The sequence below is a fragment of the Abramis brama genome, assembly GCF_963993115.1.
Source record: "Abramis brama genome assembly, chromosome: 16".
NCBI classification, from domain to species: Eukaryota; Metazoa; Chordata; class Actinopteri; order Cypriniformes; family Leuciscidae; genus Abramis; species Abramis brama.
This window is the reverse complement of record NC_139978.1, coordinates 18,524,071-18,546,611: the sequence shown is the minus strand read 5'-3', so window position 1 is coordinate 18,546,611 and position 22,541 is coordinate 18,524,071. Positions and strand designations below refer to the sequence as shown.

The 22,541-nt window shown below is 37.2% G+C and overlaps 1 protein-coding gene across 3 annotated transcripts in view; it reads right to left on the bottom strand.

Annotated features, from left to right (window-relative positions):
- Nucleotides 1–21,087, bottom strand: part of mvb12bb (multivesicular body subunit 12Bb) — a 53,722-nt gene extending 32,635 nt beyond the window's left edge. For 2 of the 3 annotated variants that reach the window (XR_014609418.1, XM_084138321.1), the window contains exons 1-6: nt 21,013–21,052; nt 16,038–16,153; nt 8,700–8,807; nt 6,306–6,402; nt 5,057–5,186; nt 4,326–4,433 (exon numbers count right to left, since the gene is read on the bottom strand). Coding sequence is in view for 2 of the 3 variants with exons in the window: in XM_084138321.1 (XP_083994447.1) it covers nt 4,326–4,433; nt 5,057–5,186; nt 6,306–6,402; nt 8,700–8,807; nt 16,038–16,148 (554 nt within the window). In the remaining variant the exon portion in view is untranslated. Of the gene's footprint in view, nt 1–4,325; nt 4,434–5,056; nt 5,187–6,305; nt 6,403–8,699; nt 8,808–16,037; nt 16,154–21,012 lie in introns of all 3 variants that reach the window. The other variant, XM_084138322.1, reaches the window with a different exon arrangement.
- Between the last annotated feature and the right edge of the window lie 1,454 nt (nt 21,088–22,541).

Here is a 22,541-nt window from a genome sequence, read left to right as displayed (position 1 = left end):
CAACTTTTTACTCAGTAGTCTGCAAACACAGTGATTAGTGTCCTTGTAGCCTGAGGCAAAAAGGTTTATTTGCAGAACCACCAGCATCCAAAGTTAAAGGGCGGGTCATTAAACATTTATTCCTTATTGACTATGCTTAAAACATCCTTCAAATAACTGTAAAAGGCATTTAAATTTGACGGCGTCTTAAAAGAGTCATACAAACAGTAAACATTGATGGGCCCGCAGAGTTTGTGTGAAACGAGGCAAGAACAGCATCAAACCTTGTAATGCGACATGAACGCAGGCTTCCTATTCTAAAGCCTCTATTTTGCCATTCTGTGACAACATATTCTGATATCTTTAATACCATTTTTGGTTACATCACAGAGGGAAAATAAGTATATAACATTTTATTTTGAATAAATTAAATCAAATCCAAAAAAAATGTTAAGTTTAACAAATTAGATAAAATACATCTTTCTAATGACCTTTAGCTTACTAAGGTATAATTTACTACAATAATATTTATTAAAGGGGTCCTTGATTATACTTTCACTTTTTTAACTTTAGTTAGTGTGTAATGTTGCTGTTTGAACATAAACAACATCTGCAAAGTTACGACGCTCAAAGTTCAATGCAAAGGGAGATATTTTTTTTTTTACAAAAATCACTTTTTAAGGCATTCACAGAAACCCACGCAACAGAGGGGATGAGGCCATGTTGGGATGCTTTAGAGAAGGGAAAGAGTTGTTGTAGGTGGAAAAAGTTTGTCCTAAGGCTGACATACTTAGAGAAGTTACTATTTATTTTTAACACTGTACCTGAATTATAACCTCAACGTTTGTCTGTGCACATTTTACGGAGAACAGCTTCCAGAAGAGAGTACAATGCAGGCTATACACAGAAAGCTTCTCTTGAAAGACGTAGCCATTCCCATTTTGTCGGGAAAATCTGTTGTTTATGGATCACAACTTGTAAGCATGTCTTATTATTTGTAGTTGTGTTTTCTATTAACAGTTCCAATTATAAGCTTTCTGTAGTTGCTATGATAGCTATGATGTAAACGAAGGGCAAAGCTTTGCCTCCGCTAGCCTGCTAACTAACATTACAGTATTGATGTAGTGCTTACTTTAGCTTTTGTAAGCTCTTGCTTTTGTAAAGACTGTTTACCGTTCCTTAGGAAAATTATCCATGATTTTGTGATCGATTACTGTTTGCATTACCATAGTTTTCTGCCAAATATGATTAAATGGTGGATAATATTGTATCTACAGTATAAGAAAAAAAAAATTAACAACGCATTCAACCAGACTGGAGAGAGATGAGCTGTAATAATGTATGTAATAAAGCATGAAAGCATTTTCTAGTACACCACAAAAACAAAATCAAGACTTCGTAAAAGGGCATAATAAGACCCCTTTAACATTTTGAATTAGCTCTAACTTTTATATTTTATAATTTAATTTTCCTTTTTAATTTTAGTTTAAGTTTTAGGTATTTTGTTATGTACTTCTGTTATTTGTATTATTATATGTTTTTATATTTCTGTTTAGCTTTATTTTTATTTCAGTTTTAGCAATTTTATTTCTGTTAGTTGCCAAGGCACCACTTCTAATTATCGTTCAAGTTAAAGGTATAGCGGAGTGGAAGTACTTCCGGGTGGAATGCCTATACTATTGGTCCTCCTAATTGTCAATCATTCTGGTGAATCAATCAAACTTTTCAAAAAGTGGAGAGGGCGGGTCTTATCTAAAATTCGGAAAGATCCTCCGCTATACCTTTAAGTTTAAGTTTTTCATCTATTTTATTCAATTTCAGCTTTATTTCAATTATTGACAATTATACTTAATAGTTTTAGTTTACCATAACATCACTGTGTCACAACCTTGAACATGAATTGCTACATTCTATTGTATTCTATTGTTAGCCAGAAGTGAGTGGTTTTAAACTTTTAGAAGAACAATAAATTACCTCAAAGCTCATGGACATGCACTAAAAGCAACAAAAGTGTTATTCTTTAGCAAATACATTTAGCTCAAGTGGAAGCTAGTCGGAAAACATCTTCAATAAAGCACTTGGTTACCTCTTGTGCCTCTTAACCAAGTTCTTTTTCACAGATTCACATATTGCGGTTGGACATTCACACAGAAGTAAGAGCATGAAATGTAATAACACCAAAGTGCACAGTCTGTGATCACAGCAGGTATCGGAGTGGGGAGGCGTGGATCCTCGCTTGGAGGTACAATTTATTCTTCTCCAACTTGAAAAGTGGCTTCAAAAGAGTGAAGAATTAACAGGGTGAGACGGAAGTGTGTGAAAAGTGTGGGACTGGATGTAGGATGACTCAGAGACATCAAACGCTTCTCCCTTATAGCTGCCCCTTCCAAAAAAATACACAGCACAAAGGGCTTTATTCAAGCCACGAAACCACGGCAGGTTTCAGAGGTCGGTCTTGAGCAAAGGTTCAAAGAGCAAAACTTCAGAAAATATTTCAAGTGGACCCCACTGTAAAATCGTATGCTCATCGCGGGATAAAAACGACCGATGATCACAGAGAATTTATGTGAGAATTGGCCCAAGTCAGATTCAACGCCATATTTAATTTGAAGTGGACAAAACTGAAGGAAAAATATAAAGTTCTTTAAATGTTGTCCAGTACTGTTGGGTACATGTGTGTTTGATCATTCACCTGACAATACACCGTTTTGTTCACTGAAGTTTGTAGAAAGACATATTTTATTTTCCAAAATCAAGCAAGATTACTACACAGTCAATACCAATGCAAATAATGTGTTTGAGTCATTGTTTGGAAAGATTGTATTTCTGAGTGAGGAAGTGAGAAATTCTAATTTATCTTTGTTTTTTTTTACTTGTCAAGTTAGAGGCATGTCAGTGAGAAAACATTCCAGACACAATGGATGCACAAGTCTTGACAGTAAATTTGTTGAAATATATGTTGCATTTTTCATTAACAATAAAAACTGCATGTTGCAAGTTGCATGTACAAAATACAATCGTATTGTACAATTACAATCGAATATATTAGAATTAAGTTTAAAGCACTTTCATAATTGAATAATAAAAAAGCAAAAACATACCTGATATGCATTCTTTATTTTTCATTTTTAAGTATGTTTTGTAGAAAAGGTACATCACCATCTTGCTCTACCCAAAGTAATTTGACTGACTTCACAAATATGACTTCACAACTTGTACAACAAACTTCCCAGGAGATTTGAGTGCACTAAAAGGCACTTTGAAAGGAATGATGTACAAAATGATGCTGCTTTTTAAGAATAAATACAAATAAAGATACATTTAAAATGGCAGACGAGATGATTATTATGAATAATACACTGAATATACTGAAAAGTATCAAGAGTTTCATAAATACCAAATATTTATGGTTCATTAATTAAGCATATTTGTATGTTCATTGGTATCACACACTGAGAGCTTAGCAACCTGCTAACAACAAAATGTATTGAAATCAGTTGCTCTGTCCAATTTGTGTGGCGCACAGAGTTGCTGTCTATGTTCCAGATCAGTCACTTTTGATTCCATGGTTGTTAGGATGTTAGATGACTAGGTTTTGGAACAGAGATAATGAGTTGTCGACTGACTGACCAACAACGATAACTTCCAAAGTAGGAAACACAAAACAGACTACATTATCTATCAAATCCTCAAGCACTGAACTGGTATTGAAATATAAAGTGGCTAAAGTTTGCAGAAATAAAATTCCATCTAAGCTTTATGTGCACTGGCCCTAACTGCAGTGCCAGGACCCTCATTGCCTTCTGGCATGCTTAAATCTAGCACTTTCAGTTGGCACCATCCATATGCCCCCTCCTACCAACCATTGGAGGGGAACAGTGATTGTTTATTTACTATTTACAGAGGAAAAACCCCTCTACTTCCTGCTCATAAATAATTGACATGTTTGAGTTGGATGAGGTACAAAGTCACACTCCCTCTCTGTCTTCTTCCCTTCAGGCTGTGTGTTTATGTGCATGGCTGCTGGGCAGACTGTGTGTTTGTGTTGTGTGTAAGAGCAGACAACAGACTGAGCTCTCCTCATGGCAGTCTCTCTTCACCTTGTGGCTTTTTTTGTCTGAGCTGAACTTCGGGTTATCAATGGAAACACACTCAGTTATCTCGTGCTGCATTCTGTTCTACTCGAAAAGGTGGAACTTACAACTTCCTACATACAAGGTAACTTAATTTTACAGACTGTTGGAATATCCAACATCCGATGAGACCCAACGACAATGAATAATTTCTCCTCATGAGTTAAGGAATATCCTATTAAAATAGGCTTTATAGGCTATATGTATTCTTACCTGACGACATCAAGAGTGGTTGTAGAGGAAGAGGAGGTTTTGTGCGTCGTCTCCTGCGACTTAGTGACTCTTCCCAGCTGATACCAAATCCCCAAACTGTTCAGCTCTCTGTGGACAAACCCAGCTTGTTTCATTATCAAGAACATTTAACTTGTTGAGTTGATACTCAACCTAGTTCATTTGGGTCCTTTTGTGCAGATGTGCAGATGTGAAGATTTGTGAAGATGCTTCTTTTTCGAAAATAAGAGTTTTAATCAAAATATTTTCATTTTCGCCACACGCCGCCCCGAGTACTCAAGTGCTCGTTTTTGAGATCTATCAGTATTCAAAATGAAAAATTTACAAAACTTCCCATCCCTAATTCAAATACTAACATTTGTAAGACATATCAGGGGTGGCTTTAAAAGCTGTTGGAAAAGCAGCACAAGTAAAGCAAGCGCCCATAATGCCTGAAGCAGGCCACAGGCACTGAGGGGCACTAGAGGAAACAAAAAAAAAACAAAAAAAAACAAAACAGACAGACCAGAAGAACAATCCACTTCGGTTAAAAAAATGACGATTCAGACAGCATAATAAACACGGCTCCAGGATGTTTACTTTGGTAATTTTTTACCCTCAGAGGGAATAGTGACCAAAACATCTAAATCAAACACACACAAATAATTCTCAGAAAACATGTCATGTTTGTGATATGAACTACACTCGATTTATCCAAACATATGATATCTTACCCTATAAATGTATAATTAGCAAGGCTGTGCTTTGATTTCCCCTGTATAACCACATCGCATATAGCCGTGTCGGTGCTGTTCCTGGGGACCAACTTCACACACAGCCTCTCCTTCTTCAAAGCCTGCTCCTCTGAGAGAGAAAGAGATTTAAGAGTCATAACATAACATCCCTAATTATGTCTTTCATTTATCAGCAGTCTAACTACATTTACACCAGAGTTCAAATGCACAGACTCATAACTAAAACCTACATTACGCAAACATATCGACTGACCTATTTGTCCTTGGGAAGCCTTATGAACAATGACACAACAATCTAACTACATATTATATATATTACCTATTTCCTAAAGGTTTATTCAGACAGACTAGCTAAATATATATATGCATTAATATTTGAACACCTTATAAATGCAACGTGTATGTGCCTTCAGCCTCAAAACATCATATAAGTATATGAAAGCCCATCATAATTGCGTAAAAACGTCTTTGGGAGCTAGAGGGGAATCTTCAGTGTCAAGTGTGTAAGAAGGATATAAGGGGCTTGACTGAGAGTGAAATGGCAATATAGTGGCTGAGGCATCTATTAAACATGGTTTTACTACAATAAAGTGGCACATTAAAACCAGCGCCCAATGAGATTCCATCTTCTTTTTAGTCATTCCTCCAGAACCTGCTACCAGACTCGGCCATATTACTCCTGAGCCCATCCCATTCGTTTTGAGGCGGCGCCGGGGCGAGGGCCGTGTAAATGCAATAATAATGAAAATAATAAACAAGCTGCCCTCACTCCCAATGCCAAAATAATATTGCGGCGTTCTCAAAGGCGCGGTGAGAGGAGAAGAGAGAAGACGAGAAGGGGAGAAATACATAGCACTCAAAAAGCACTAAAGCATCAAGGGAATGCATTTCATTAATATTAGATAACCACCATCCACTCCCGCTCTGCACAAATAAATACATAAATAAATAAGCACATCATAAAGAAAAGCTGGGTTCTGGCAGAGATAAACAATGACTCATCGTTCTCCTCTCCTCCTACCTTCAGGGCAAAATGTTTATTTTACTCTCTCGCATTATCATAAATTAAGCTAAACCTGAGCCCATGAAACATTCACATTCACAACCTCTGGAGAAGTGCTCCCTCAGGATGACTACAGAGAAGAGAGAGAGAGAGAGACGGAGAGAGAGAGAGAGGAGGAAAGCAACAACAACAAAAAAAAGTTTATTTTTGAAGGAAACTGCTTACGGGTATCCGTGGTGTCCTGGATCGGAGTGAAGCCCTCTGGCAAACAGTCCTTCAAGTCAATCAACTTCATGTCCACGACCACGTTGCATAATTGCTTCTGCCATAAAATTTAGTGACATAATAATGATTATATGAGTTTAAACCATTATACCAATGAGCCTGTTTAATAAAAGCACTTCGCAGGGTTAAAATTAAGTCTGAAAGTGGGCGGCTTTCAATTATGCATGATTCGTACCTACAATGAAAGGCCGCTGTAGTATTTTGCAGACGCGCACGCACAGTTTTGTTGAATCGCTGCCCTCTTTTAAGCATACGAGCACCTGTGTGCTAGCCATCATCTTCAGACATGGCAGCCCAGCGCTAGGGCCAGTCGGTGGCAGGCCAAATTGCTTGTGCTTCAGAACAGGGAGTACTTGAAAACAATCAGGAGCTGTTTAGTTGACATTTTCAAGCATGACTTTTTCCCTCAGCCTTCCCAGACTGGACTCATTATGGTTCCATTTTTCGCAGTAATAAATAGCAATAATCCAGCAAAACCCCTGAAAGAGTGCAGCTAGCGTAGCGTGACGTGATGAGTCCGACATTCTGGATGCCGTCGCTATTGTTACCCGGCAGTTATTACCACTACAGACCATTTTTATTCATAGTTCTGACTTGAGGGTACAAATATGGATGAATGCTATTACTATGCATGAGGCATGTTTTTTTTTAACACTTTTTTTTTTTTTAATAAAAGACACGGGAGAGATTTTTCCCATCAGGACCTGACAAAGGGCCATCTACCTCCAACCCTGAGTATGATAAATCACAAACTGTTTACTTCCCACCACATAATTCACTGGCTAATTCTGTAGAATCTGTTTTTGTCATAGACAATTACAGTGGGGGCCACTTTGACTGACAGACAAAATAGCCTTTGTTGATGGCGCTGCCATGTTTTATTAACGTCAGGGACTTCAAAACAGTGCAGACACACATTTTAAGACTCCATGCTGGAGAGATGGCAGAGGGGACTGATGTGCTACATACTAAAACTGCAGCTCTCATTTAACTTGATCAACAGGCAGGAATTGTCCTAGGTAAACCAGTCACAGTGGATAGCAAAGTCATCTCTGAATCTCATAATAGGGATCTTAGAAGATGTACAGTAGTTTTTCTGGAATGATAACAATATAGCACCTTAAAAAGTAGGGCGGGACAAAACGAATGCGAATTTTCTAAAACAATTGCCCTGTTTTCACCCAGTATTAAGATGAGTTTACGGCTTCACTATGGTCGGGACACATTCTTCAAATGTCAAATGTTAATATCATATATATATATATATATATATATATATATATATATATAGGCTTAAGTTACATTTGTTTTTAAAATATTCATACATTAATCAGTGAAAGGCATTTTGTGGCAACAGCGCGTATTAAAGGAAGAAGCAGATGCACTGGTGAGATGCAACACTGAATAACAATGACCCACCAAAACAAGCTTATTAGCCACAGCCTATTTTTGTCATCCTAACAAACACTACAAGCAAACCTATCAGCAGGTTAAATCCAATTATGAACACAAGGTGAGTTTCTTTCAATAAATAAATAAATAAATACATAATTTTGAGGGATTTCAATCCAAGACAGAGATAAAGTATAGAATGTTTTCTAAAAAGACATGCTATGTGTTGCCTTCGCTTACACAGCAAATGGAGGAACAATAAAGGTAGGACATCTCAACTTTCCATTGTTCAGCTTAAATGAAGACCGATAACCTAAACAGCATGACTGGGCCACCTGTTTCACTTTCGAGACAGATACCTGCACATAAAAAGACGCTCATTCTCAATTTAGCTCAGCCGAAAGGGAGGGAAATGTTCAAATAGTTCCAATTCACAGAGGAATATTTTAAAATAGGTGCTCCTTTAGCAAGCATATTGGATGGCTGTTTGATGTGTCATATTTCATAAGCAAGAATCCCCATAACCAAAAGTTTGACATTTTTTGGATGCTTTTTCCATCTTTGATGAATGGCTGGGAGGTATTCAAACTGTCTATAGGGACCAGGTTAATTGAGCCAAATGAAATCGTAAACTACTAACGTGGAGAGTTGCGTTTATGAATAATCATAAACCAAATTCCTTCGGGAGGACTGGAGATCATCAACAAATTTTCAAATGCAACCATGTTGGGACTTCAAACCATTCTAAATGCAGAGAAGTATTTGCATTCGGTTTAGATACTTCACTTTAAAGGACAGAACATATTTTGAAGGAATTTGTGATCAAAGATCTGAGCCGAACCCTAATGAGGGATGGACTGAAGCGAACGGAGCAAACGCACTTTATGACGGCGTGTGAAGAAAAACTTGCAATGATGCGAAAACGTACACGTTTTCACTTACATTTTTGGATGTGGCAGCTCGGGTGAAGCAGAGATAGCGCGTGACCTTGGATTTGAATATGCTGTCCTTCCACAGGTTGGCATCGAAGCCATCTGTTGTTTGTGCAACCTACGTGAAAAGAAAAAAAAATACACAGAGAGGAGAATGCATTGAGGTGAGATCAAATTAATGTATGGACGATGTGCATGTTTCCTTTTTTTTTTGCCCTGCTATGCGCCTACTTGGCTTAATTAAAGCTTGCCAGAGCTCTCACTCCATCTCATTAGAGCCCTACGCAAGTGCAGAAGAATCCTCAGCCTCCTAAAAAGGGTAAAAATACCATCGACCCCCCCATGGGACAACAAGGATGAGACAAGACCTCACAAAGAAGGCCTTTGAACAAGCTAAATGAGATTTCATTGTGCTCTTCAGAGATCAAGCAGCTGCTTTTCTGAAATACAGTAAAATAATGGCAGTCACGATTTAGGAATTTGCCAAAGGATGTTGAATTAGAACTGCAATGACAGGAAGTGGAATTTACTAGATTGCAATTCAATGAAATTCAACAATCACAAGACACAAGTTAATGTGTCCAACAAATTTTTTTGTGACAAAACTGTGATACGTGGAATATAATTGAAATTTTAGAATGCATTTCACATTTTTGTAAGTACCCTATAATATATTTAATTTTATTACTTTTATTGGACAGTATAAGTAAAATACTATCAAATCAACAGCCATCAAAAACACTAAATGTCCTCCACATTGTTTTCAGAAAACTATTATATTAATAGTTTAATATATATTATATTATATTATATTATAATTCCATTACAAGGAATATTAGCATAAACATGTAAGTGAAGATTTTAAAAACAGGAGGGGGGAGGGGGGATAACATTAGACATCATCATGCTATTTGTTATCTCTGCTTTTATGCTTCACTCGAGTAGCATATATTTTATAGTAGTTGTATTATATTGAAACTTTTAATGGGTATATAAATGAAATCATAATTCTATAGATGGCATTTCAAACATTAATTTACATCACCCAATGTTTCTAGAAATACCTCATATGATATGATGAGGTATTTCTAGAAACATTGGGTGACGTAGATTAATGTTTGAAAATATGTTTTGTATGATAACATGTTTATGGGTTATTCATACTGAAAAATCAAATGTATTATTTAAAAAAAAAAATACATTTACAACAACTATACAAGTTATTTCGAATTAGAATTTAAGAAAGTACAATTTTGCATGCTGTTTGCTACCTTTAACTTTAATTCAACTTTAAAGTGAACTAAAGTGATCTTATGTGAGGTCATGACAGGCATACATTATGCTCTCAGGAAAACAGACAGACTGGTGGACAGAGACAGCAAGAGTGTGGTGGGGCTACAGTATCCGCAGACGTTGGCTAGGACCAAAGCTCTCAGGAGGAGTCTATACATCAACCACAATATCCTCCTCTCCTTCCCGTCTCCCTCCCCCCTTTACAAGACAACCCGTCCTGGACACTTTTTCCAGGTCAGTGCCCCGCTCCTCCTGACAGCGTAAACAAAGAGCTGGAGCTGTGAAGCCCAAAGTCAAACAGGGAGGAACCAGGCACCAAAGGAGTCAGTATGCCACCGTGCAGCCGGGGAAGGCAACGCAGCCTGAATGTGGAAACAGTTGCTAAGCATTGGGACTAGTAGAGGGAGTGGAGACATCTCTACTTCTCAGAAATAAAAAATATATATTTTAAAAAAATCTAAAGACGCTTAAATATAAGTATTCTGTGTCTTGTGGTTTGCTGTCTGTGTTTGCTTTATTGTTGTGTCTGTTTAGAGGTTGTTGATAAAGTTCAGAAGCCTAGCTAAATCTAACTACAATTTTTGTTCATATTTAGTTGTCTAAAGTTAGTTAATAAATAAACAGATTTGTTTGAAAAAAACAAAGTGAAAAATGTGTTTAGTTTAAAAGTCAAACTTCAGAACACTTGTTAAAACTATTATGCAAAATTCCCTTTTACATGGCGTTTGAACATAAATGTGCGTTGGCAGTGTGTGTATACAACCACCCTATAATGATAAAAATCCACCCAGTGCTTTTTTTAAAATCACCATAAATCATAAGCAGTGTCTCAGAACAAGCCGTTTTCAGATTCTGGGAAATGTGATGTACTTTTGCACAAGCCCCGCCCACGTATTAGCATAGACCCGCCCTGAGTGAGCTGTTCACAGTCCGCCATTGTTTTGACGCTGGAGCACTGAGCAGCTGTAGACAAAAATCTACCTAAATGTGTTTAGGTTCGCGCAAATCATTTTACACCAGACTGCTTTGTGAACGAGGGTCAGTACAAAGCAGGCTTTGCTAAAAAGTTGTTACTCAAGGATGGATCTGTACCAACTGTTGTGTTCGTGATCCAGCTTCCAGTCTCCGGAGTGATACTGGTAACCGCAGTAATGAAAGGGACAGAGCGCACTTTATTACAGTACATCAGAGTTGTTTTACAGATATAAGTTTACCAGTTTAATTAGCACCAACTGAAAAGGTCTGTAAGTTTACTGTTAGTTGTAACGAGTGTTTTTGTGTCATTCGCTGTGTATGTTGATGATAATGCAAGGGAGAGAGAGAGAGTTTATGAATAAGACTTTAATGCGCACAACTTATACTGTGTTTATTCAGCTCTTACGGTGATTTTCTGGACTAAAACCAATGCTTCACCTTTTGTGTGGAGTACAATAAACTTCATAAAACTCATCAGTAAAGTTTTTGCCATCATTCAGATGTGGTCAACTACAAGAAGCTTGTACTAATAGTGGATAAAAGCAAGATGAAAAATAAGTTATAACCGTAATTAAACTAAACTTTACCCATGCAGCATATATTCTCTGTAGGCATCATTGTCCGACTCCGGTTCGAACTGAACACTGCTAATGTTACTGAGAGTTTCTGTTCTGATATTTTCATTCCGTGAGATGAGATTGTCTTGACTGAAGGGCGAGCTCTTGAAGCTCCTCCCTCTGTGCCGGGAGCAGCAGCTCATTTGCATTTAAAGGGACACACACAAAAACAGTGCTTTTTTCGTCACCCACAAAAAGTGTCAATTTTAACATGCTGTCAAAAATGATCTGTGGGGTATTTTCAGTTAAAACTTCACATACACACTCTGGGGACATCAGAGACTTTTAAGATTTAGATTTTAAATCTTGTAAAAAGGGGCATAATAGGTGCCCTTTAAGGTTGTTAATAAATAAACGTGCTTGTTTGCACAAACAAAGTGAAACAGTTGCAGTCTGCTGGATACTCAAGTACTGTTAGAAGGGTCAAAAGTTCAAACACTTGCTAAACTAGCTACTGAAAAATCTGCTTTTGTTTATATCTGGTTGTAAAAAAAAGGTTAAGTTTGTTTTTGCGAACGAAGCAAGACAAATAAGTGCTGTCTGAAGCTGTTTATAATCAGAGTATAACTTACTCAAAGTTCAGAACACTTGCTGAAACTAGCAGCTAAAAACAAACAAACCGTTTAAGTTTCTTTTATCTTTGGTTGCATAACATTTTTTAATAAAAAAACATGTTCGTTGTGCAAACAAAGTAAGATGCATTGACAGAAGCTGATAATTTCAAATGATCTTTTTTTTTAAAGTTTGTTAATAAAATACATAAATAAATAAATGAAGGCTGATATTTAGAGTTTAAGATAACTAGCTATTAAACAGCAAATATTTCAATTTGCATATATATTTTGTTGTGTAAAGGTTGTTAATAAATAAATGTGTTTGTTTGTGCGAACAAAGTGAAACAGTTGCATCCTGCTGCGTGTGATGGAGGGAAAGGCCAAGCGGAACAGGGCCTCTGAGAACACGTTGATGCCATGTGGCGTACACCGGATCCTCAGCGCCAGTGGGCAGAACCCCAGCACCATGCCAACCCACAGACAACCCGCCAGAGACGGCAACAGTTGGGGACTGGTGGGTGGGGCGGGAAGTGAGAGAGAGAGAAGAAAGAAAACGGAGGGAGAAGAGGAAAGCAGAGAGGAAGAACTCTAGCTGCCCGTAAGCTTAACGCAGTCTTGTTTTATACAGTGTTTGCTTTGTGCTTTGTTTTATTCACAAAACTTCCCCTCTCTCTTTCCTCCCTGGTTCTTTTCTCAGTCTTTTTGAGACACACCCACATACACAACAGATACACACACACACACAAAACATTTTCCTAGAGGCCATTGATACCGTTGTCCCAGTTTCCCCTCTCAGCGCTCTGGGATTGCTGAGAGTTGCAGAAGTGCTGGAGAACCAGCCACCCTTGTGTCAGTGCCATCTGAGTCCTAAACAAACACAGGGCACTGGTGCCAAGCTCTGTTGGAGGCCTCATCTGAAAGAGTTGTTAAAATCTATCCTCAGGATATAGGCCGAAGGATTCACGGCTCAGAGCCAGCCAGAGGAAGAGCCGAAAAACCAAACCAAACCATGTCAATAAATAATGTTTGTGCCTTCAGGGAAGGGAAGTAAATAAAACAACTTTTAATTTTTAGTAAAACTGTAATTGTATACTGTATAATAAGGCTCTAGCAAGTTGAAAACTGAATCCAAATGCAGATTTATTTATGAAGAACCACCCAGAACAGCATGAAAAGATATTAACCACAAAAAAGAACTTGCCAATTAATACCTGACAAAACAGAACAATGCCTGATATAGGTTAAGAGAAACCTGAGGACTTGAGTAAACTGAGAACAAACTAGATGGCATGACAAACAAATGATAACCAGTCACAGATAATGACTAAACAGATACACTAGACTTAATCAAACAAATTAATCTATGACAATACTTGGCTGCATTTAAGTCCACTTTTAGGCATTTACTCACAAACTTCCCTAAGCTATTCCCCTCAGGGGAATCCCCACTGCCATTTTGAAGTGTGTTCAACTTCGTCAAGTGGGCAAATGAAGTTTATTTGGACAGACCCTTGACCCCTCGATTTTAACAGAGGGAGCGAGTCTACTCATGTACACTTCAGGAAGATCCTGAAGATGATTGTGAAATCACAGCAGATCGCGCTTAATTTAGTCCCACCCCATACTAATCTTGTGTATGATGTTGTTTTGTCATTTAACTGCATAATACTTGTAGCTGCAGTACCTTAACTCTTTCCCTGCCATTGAAGGAATTTTCCGTCATTTATGAGACAATGCTTCCCCTCTGTTGACGAAATTTTCCGGTTTTCTGTGTTTTCACTGTTATACGGTAGGAGGCTCTATTATGCATCTTCAGAAAGAGTACAGAATTTCCGGATTAAAACACAGACGAAGAAAAAGCAGAAACAAGCAATAGCATATGTAAGCAGATGATTTTGACGATTTTGTCAGCTTTTTGCTAAAAAATTTGCCTTTTTTTTAATGACACTTACACATATTCAGGTGTTAATAAAAAAGAATGCATGAAGCTAGAATAAAACTTTATTTTAAAGCAGAGGCTCTTTCTTTCTTTTGATATACTGTACTGCATGTTCAGCTATTCATACAACAAAAGATTCTGGGGGCCATGAACATTTTGTGAATATCAAAAATGCTGTTACCTGCTGGCAACTCTTTAATAAAAACCCTGGCAGGGAAAGAGTTAAGCTAATTGTTATAGTTTATTGTATTGTTATTTTCGTTTATTATTCTGTGTAAAGACACAATACAGCATAAAAGCCAGACTAAACGATGTCTGCTCTGACCCACTTAAGCCCCTTGTATAACAATATGCATGCAGCTAAAATTTCTGTGTAAATGCAATTATGCCACCTCTGAGCAGCATTAAACTGTCTGTGTAAAGACACTCATTATTGGCACTACAGAAGCGCTTCTGTGCTGCCTTTGCAATGTAAATTTGCCATTGTGGCAAAGGGCAAACACATTATAAGGGTTCCGCCAGTAGTGGGCACTTGTGCAAAGTCAGCAATGATGTACATACGAGTGAACAAGACAGAGAGTAGTTAGCGAGGGAAGGGCATAAAAATTGGAGTTAATTTTTATTTTTCAGCCCAGAACACACCTGAACAAAACTTCAAACCAAACTTCACAATACAAGACAACCAAACTTCAACATAAAATACATGACACGAGTTTGTGTACTAACCCTAAACCTAAAGACCCAGAACCACGACACACTGCAAGATCTGTTAAATGTTAGTTACCTTACCATGTACTTTAAAAAAAATATATATATATATTACATTTAACAAGAAAATACATTCAATTGTATTGTAAAATTATTATATTATATTATTATAGTTAAAAGTGTGAATTACAGTACCTTGTGTTTTGTAGTTAAAAACAGTAAAATGTTATGTTTCTACTTATTTTTGTTATAATTTACTTATCTTTTTTTTTTCTTTTAATTTTATAATGTAAAAAAAGTAAAAATGCTACAGTAAAAAAAATTCGCTACTCCTCCTATAAATTTTGCCCAATTTTGTCCAAACTATGATCAGATAATCTTTGGACTGAGCCGCACAGAAGTGAGTGAACAGAGTTTTGATAGTTGCCACCGTTCCCAAGATATTCCTCTCTGAAGTTGACCTAGCCTGTATTTGTTGCCTTATGCTAGTTAGCTTATCATAATAATTAGTTAGCATGCTAACCAGATGCCATTCTAATGTGGCTCTTCAGCTATCAGGATAACCACAAGCTACATTAGCATTAAGATAGCTTAGCATGCTAATCTCGTTAACATGATTTTGTGTGTTTATTCTTACACTGAAAGCCTCTCCTCTGCAGCTTTGTAATTTACGTCCTCTGAGTGGCGCAAGTTGCTAAACCACGTGTCATGAATCCCGAACCATTCCGGTCGTGGGTTCGAGTCCTGTGAGGGACAAGTTTAAAATTGTGTATAAAGTTGTCATTTCAATTCCTTGATTATCTGGGTAAGAGCTGTACTAATGTTTCTTACACTGAGATTATAAACAAGAGTGTTTTTTTCTACATTCTGTGTTCGTTCTCATCAGAACTTCTGTTCATTTTGATTTCATCCGATCTGTACTTCTGAACCCATCTGTTCTTCATGTACATTCTACTGTATATCTGCTGTTTTTGCTCTTCCGGCTCTGCACTGCTGTTGGTGCTTAAATGCTTGCTGCACTGCTGTGCTTTCATAACTTTTGTATTTTTTTTTTATTAAAAAGAAAAATAATTTATTTATTTTTAATTCAAGCTTCCATAGATGTTTAGATTATATTGATTATTCTTTACAAGTTTGTCTTTTTTTTTATTTTATTTTTTTTACTCAATTTAAATTGAATTAATGACTGCTTATTATATTCTTATTTATAGATTGTAAGGTCCAAATCACATACTGTATATTTTTAGCAACTGCAAACTTACAATACAGTAGTCTGCTGGAGGTTCTTTCTTGGATGCCAGCACACCAATATCAGAGATGGCTTCAGGCTGTAGCTCTGTTTTAGCACCAGAGATTTCCGGAAGATCTGCCATGCTTGCTGCGAGAGAGAAATAAAACACATACACTTACAACAGTTACAATAGTTTATTTTTATAGCAAAACTAAACTTCTCACACATCCCACTAACACAGTGCTGGGCATAAATACAGACTTAAACTAAAAATAAACTAAAATACAGAGAGACTGCAAAACACTTCAGAGCTGTTGACAAGGTGTACATTTATTAACACGAGAGCATCTATAAAGACTTAAAGTGTAACTTTGCCGATTTTCAACCCGCTTTGTAAAGTTACAATGTCGGTAGTATATGTGGCCTAAATGAACAATAGCCGCTTTCCGACCAAGTAGTTACAGGAACTTAGTTCTAGGAACTGTCCACTTCTAAACAGTTCTAAGAACTACTCTCCCCCAAACTCGGTTTTGCTGTTTGCGTTCGCACTGGCCAAGTGGCCATAGGAACTGGTAGGAGGGGTAAGGGAGTGACGCAAGCACGGTGACTTTTATTTTGACGGCGAGACGGACCTTTATTTTGGCGGCGCTGAGAACGCCAGAGCAAATAATGCTCGCATTCTCTGTGTTTATTAGTTAGCGATCTGTCTAACAGTACTGTTTAACATGTTATTAGATAGAACTGTTATAGAAAGTAGACAGTATATGAAAAAAAGGTTATTAGCCTATGCCGTGTGGTTGATGTTGATGTTGCTAGCTGGGCAGATAAACATAATCATGTTTGACTTGGTCCCCTCAAAGTTGCGTTGGATTTTCTCTTCAGCATAAAGGTTTAGAGACCCACCCATCTATCACTGTTTTCCATGTTTTATAGTTAGTTTATGGAGTAAATATATAGGCTATAATCTGTGTGTTTACATTCTAGCCGTTTTAAAAATGGCGGGTGCTGGTGCTCCGCGTGCGTTCGGTCAATCAGCGAACACTAACGTCACGGGTAGTTCCTATAGTGCTGGTTTAGACCCTACTCTGAAGTAGGACCTAAATTAGTTCCTCCAAATGGAGTTCCTAGAACTAAAATCGTTCCTAGTTCCTGCGGTGCAAACACGCCGACATCCGGGTACTTTAGCCAATAGTTCTAGGAACTGTGAAAAGGTTCCTCCGGTCGGAAAGCGGCTTATGTTTGCTTGTTCTCTGTGTTACATGGACCAACATATTTACGTTTATTTGCAAAAAGTCCTCTGGATGATGCAAAACGCGTCATCTGGCAGACTTTTGACAGCTTCGGGCTTTCGTGAAAGCTACGGATGAAGAGTTCAGATGCAAAAGACTCTAAGTGCCATCTGAAATTTTCTTCTAGAATGATCATTTTTATAAAGGTTGTATATTTAAGTTCAGTAATTTCACTTAAATGACAATTCATAGGTAATTTTTATTGCCATTTAAGTGAAATTACTGAACTTAAATATACGAGCTTGATAAAAATGATCATTCTAGAAGAAAATTTCAGATGGCACTTAGAGGCTTTTGCATCTGAGCTCTTCAGATTATGCTTCCATATTTGTGTATCCCCACCGATGGACAGTAGGATCGGAAGAGGGTTATTAACAGAGTAAGGGTATGCTTATCACTAAACATAATTATCGTACTATCTCTACTCTTTAAACAGAATTATGTTAAAAATGGAACACTATGGCAATAGATTTCATACCAGTACGCAACGTCGTTTTGCTTCGGGGGTTGGGCATAACTGACAGAATGGCAGTTTCTCCATTTCACCTAAAACACTGCGTTCCTGGTCATCCAGTTTAAAATGTTGACTACAAACGATTTTCCATCGCGGCGTTCTCTCCGTATTTACGAATCTTTGCAGGCTTTAGCCACTGCCTACAGTATAGCACGTTGGATACTTCACTGGAAACCGGAAATAACTGACTCCCGGCCGCTAAACGTTTACTCTTTGAATTTTTGCACCTGGGAACAATAAAAGTCGACACCATTATGACTAAAAGTGTGCTAAGAAGTATTTCCTACAAAAGCAAGTCGGTATTTGACTCTGGTAAGCGTATCCATAGCAGACTGGTGGGAGTGGCCTTGGATGGCAACATGCCCTTTGCATTACGGATGTTAAAGTTTTATAGGAATACAACAGCATTTTTTCTGTTTTCTCTAGTCGGGTAGCACTGGTTTCATCTTTTTCCCTCCTTTCTAATGTAAAGACGGTCACATTTTATTGAAAGGCCATTTTGCCTGCAGTGAAGTAGCCCTTTAAGCATGTCATTTTATTTTGATATTAAAACAATCTATAAATATTAGACTCTTTTTGTATTTCCAAGCCTTTGCCTTTCTGCTTGACGTAACTAGAAGGCAATCAGTGCACAATTTCTCAAGTACATGTGCTTTCCAGTATTTAAAATAGGTTTGGCAGACAAAAACACAAGAACACAGACCCACACACATATGCACAGGTGGAAACAAAGACAAAGCAAGAGATATAAATATCAAAATAAACTCTCTGATGAAGGCTTTTCAGTACCGGACTGAACTCTCAGTGTCAGTAAGCTGAATGATAGTCATTGTGCTGATTGCTAGGCGTTTGAGTCTCCTAAACCAGAGAAAACAATCATGCAGCCGGTCTCGTTTGTACACTAAATAAGCAGAGCAGACACAGACAATAATACTGCTGAGGGCCCAATTAGCAGGGTAATTAATTACTGCAAACCTTTTTTCCCCTGTAATGAGCTCCAGATATATAGAGTGGGCTGACATTATGTTCTGAACTGTTTCAGATGAAATGGTTTTAGTGGCAGTTGTTCATAAAGATGAGGGATCTTCATTCTCGTATTAAAGAGTGGGAGTAAACTTTTCACTGCGTAAATGCCACCAGCAAATCTCTGGAAATGAGGCAGTGCTTGCAATAGTTATGGCCACTTCTCTATTCAGTGTTGTCTTGTACATTTATTGAGATCTTAAAGCATTACAGAATGCTGATTAAAATAATTTATTTTGGATATGCAAAAGCATTAGGACATTTATCTAAAAAGCTTAATACATTATGGTGGGAATTTACTAAGAATTAATTGTGCCCGCTGACAATTTTATTTATTTGCATTTTGCACACGCTGTTTGTTCACTAAAAGAATTACACAAATCAGGTAAGTGTGCAAATGCATCCACAAAATAAGAATACCTAAAACAGCTTTTTAAAATGGCAGAAATGTGCTTGTCTGCACTGCATTATAATGTACTAATTTACATAGAAAGGGCATGTTTGCCCTAAAAATAGACTTTATTTACAGTAAATGCTATTTAAAGGGATAATTCACCCAAAATGAATATCATCATTTACTCATTTACTTCTATGCAACACAAAATGAAAGCATTTTTCTCCCATTCAATGAAAGTCATTTTAAAAAATTGTATATTTGTGTTACACATAACAAAGTCAATCAGGTTTGGAACAACATAAGGGTGAGTAAATGATGACAGAATTGTCATTTTTGGGTAAACTACTAATTTAAGTCCATTCAACATCTGGTTAAACTGTATTGCGGATGGTTTATATACAATACGAAGGGTTTTTTGTGTTAAAATTCCACACACAAACATGGCGTAACTGTCTTAACTCATCTCTAAGACTAAGAACTAAATAGATAAATGCTGTGGTACACCTTTAAGGCTTTGAATGATAATAGGCCTACGTTAATACCCAGTGGACCCAACATAAATGACCTGAGATGGAGTAGCAATACAAACATAATTAGGCTCCACCAAGTGAAGTCTCTCTAAACAACAAGCCATGGCGATCAGATATTTTCTAGGAAATCTAGATCAATCGTTGTCTATTTTCGTCCCAAGATGCTTCAGCCTAATGTGTACGCATGGATCACCAAGGATTAGTGTACTAGCCTATGTGGAGGGTCCTTTGCCCTTTTATTAAATTACGTTTAAAGCAACCTACTGGAGTAAATGACACAGTTATTGCATTCAATCTAAATGTTTACCGAATTTATTGCAATTATGGTTATTAAATCTACAGGATTTACTGAGGCAGTGGAGGGTCTGTGTATAAAAAGTCTGTCGGAGGGACTTATTAAGGAGAACCGAGGACGGCAAATTAGCTTATGGAGGGAGAATGATTTCTTTCTTGTGTTAATTTGTACACTAATCAATGCAGCCTTTTCCTAACTGTGCTGGGCTATTTGATTGTAAAGCAACTTTAATTGAAAAATGGAGTCCAGGCTGTCGAGACTAAGGGCGACTTTCTGTGGCACTAATGATGCACACTCATCTTATAGTGTCTTTATGTTAAAGATCAAAGAGAATGGAGCGGATCCAGCTTGCATTGCAACAGATGAAGGGGAATTAGTGAAAGCAACAAACCACACATTTGAGAACAGCATTAAGCCACTGTCTGTCATAAAACAGAATGGCCATCGCGAAATCTACCTACTTACGAACATATCATTTTTACATAAATTATTAAGATAGGATGAATAACAATAACAACTTCACACTATTTACCTGACAGCATTATTACTGAAGCATTAGCAACCAAAATGTACTTTTGAGTCAAAAACAGTTGATGTATTTTACAGTTGTCAGTTATGAATAAAAATGACTGTTTTGTTGACGACATGGGCTAACATACTGTTACTAAAGCAGGAATATTATTATAATATTTTAAAACGTTTTTATTGATGAAAATTTGCATCAATAAGAGTCAGCCTATATAAAATGTTGTAGGCCTACACTATAGAGTTATAAACAGTTTCAAAATAAGTCCAGTTGGTTAAACAGTGATTCAAACTATTCATTCAGCGTTCACTGTCACAGCGTAGGCTACTGTCAAAGCTTCCTTCAAAGTTATTTAAAGATTAGTTGCGTCTTTTTATCCGCACGCGATTTAAGCGAGTTGAAGGATTAAGTTTGAATTCGTCCATTGCTTACCTGAGGGAACCAAATACTCTATGCGTATGCTATACTGAGATTGTCCTTTTCACTTCCGCAATTAGTCATCGATGTGACAAATTATTAACTAGGTCTGTGGATACAAAGATCAAGAGTGACACCTGTTGTAGTCTACATTTCTTACCTAAAATAAACGTCTTTTAAATTAATAACCTCCTCGCTCGGTCCCGAGATGGAAACTTACAATGTTTTTGAAATTATATATATATATATATATATATATATATATATACAAGTAAGTTATATACGCATTAAGTCTGATATTGTTCTGGTATGAAATGAACGGTCAAGACAAAAGCAAAAGAAAACACACATACTGTGTAATATGTGTAATGAAGAGGTTTATCAGATAAAATATTAAAAATAATAATTATGAATATTATTTCCTGTATCATCTTATTGTTATTGCTAGTCCTACTGTAATTATGGTAATACGCAATGTGTGTATTGTGCATATAAATAGCCTCACATAAAAATGCAAATCTTATTTAACACACACACACAGAGAGAGAGAGAGAGAGAGAGAGAGAGAGGGAGAGAGAGAGAGAGAGAGAGAGAGAGAGAGAGAGACCTTTTATATCATTAGGATGACTTTCAATAGGTGTAAAGGTTTTTGTACTGTATATTTTATCTATAACCCTGCCCCTAAACACAACCCTCACAGAGAACATTCACCATTTTTATATTTTAAAAATAAAACATATATATATATATATTTCATATGATTTATAAGCTGTTTTACTCATGGGGACCCAAAAAATGACATTTCAACACTAATTATTAAAGATAACATTGTTCCTCAGAAAACACTATTCAATTAAAACACACAAATCATCATTCTATGTTTTCATTCAATAAATGTAGGTAAGAAACTATTACATTCCAGAAAATAAAGATTCCACAATATCATCCTTGCATAGTGGAAGATGAATAATCTGTGTAGATGTGGAGGGAGGCTCGTATACCCTCGTGAAGCACAGCGAGGTGGAACAGATTACGCCACAGCCAATTGCGTGGCATAAGAATACATCAGTCTGCATCGTCTAATGGCAGTCGCACAGTGGCATAATCCTGATGGATTTGACTCTGTCATTCCCTTGAAATAAGTTTCAGAGAAGCGAAAGAACACAGAAACAACAGCAAAAAAGCATCTATCATCAACCCAGTGTTCTGCTGGAGCTAATAATGCTCAATAAGATCAAACGCACAGGAACTAAACAAGATTTAATGAACATAATAAGGTAATGAGACCTCTTACGCTCATCATCATTCATGAAAAACTGACAATGAATCAATGCCCGTGGCCCAGAGCAGGCGCCCGCCACTAGTGTACACTACAGACGTGTCAATGAGAGACTAATGGATGCCATCTCAACTGAGACTTGCTGTGTCAGTTTGGCTCACAACCAAACCGCCCAAAAGCCGGAGAAAGACACTGGCAGATAGCGAGAGCGCTACATGTGTTTCATGTCAGAGCGGGTATACAGCGCAGAGGCATGTCAGGTCAC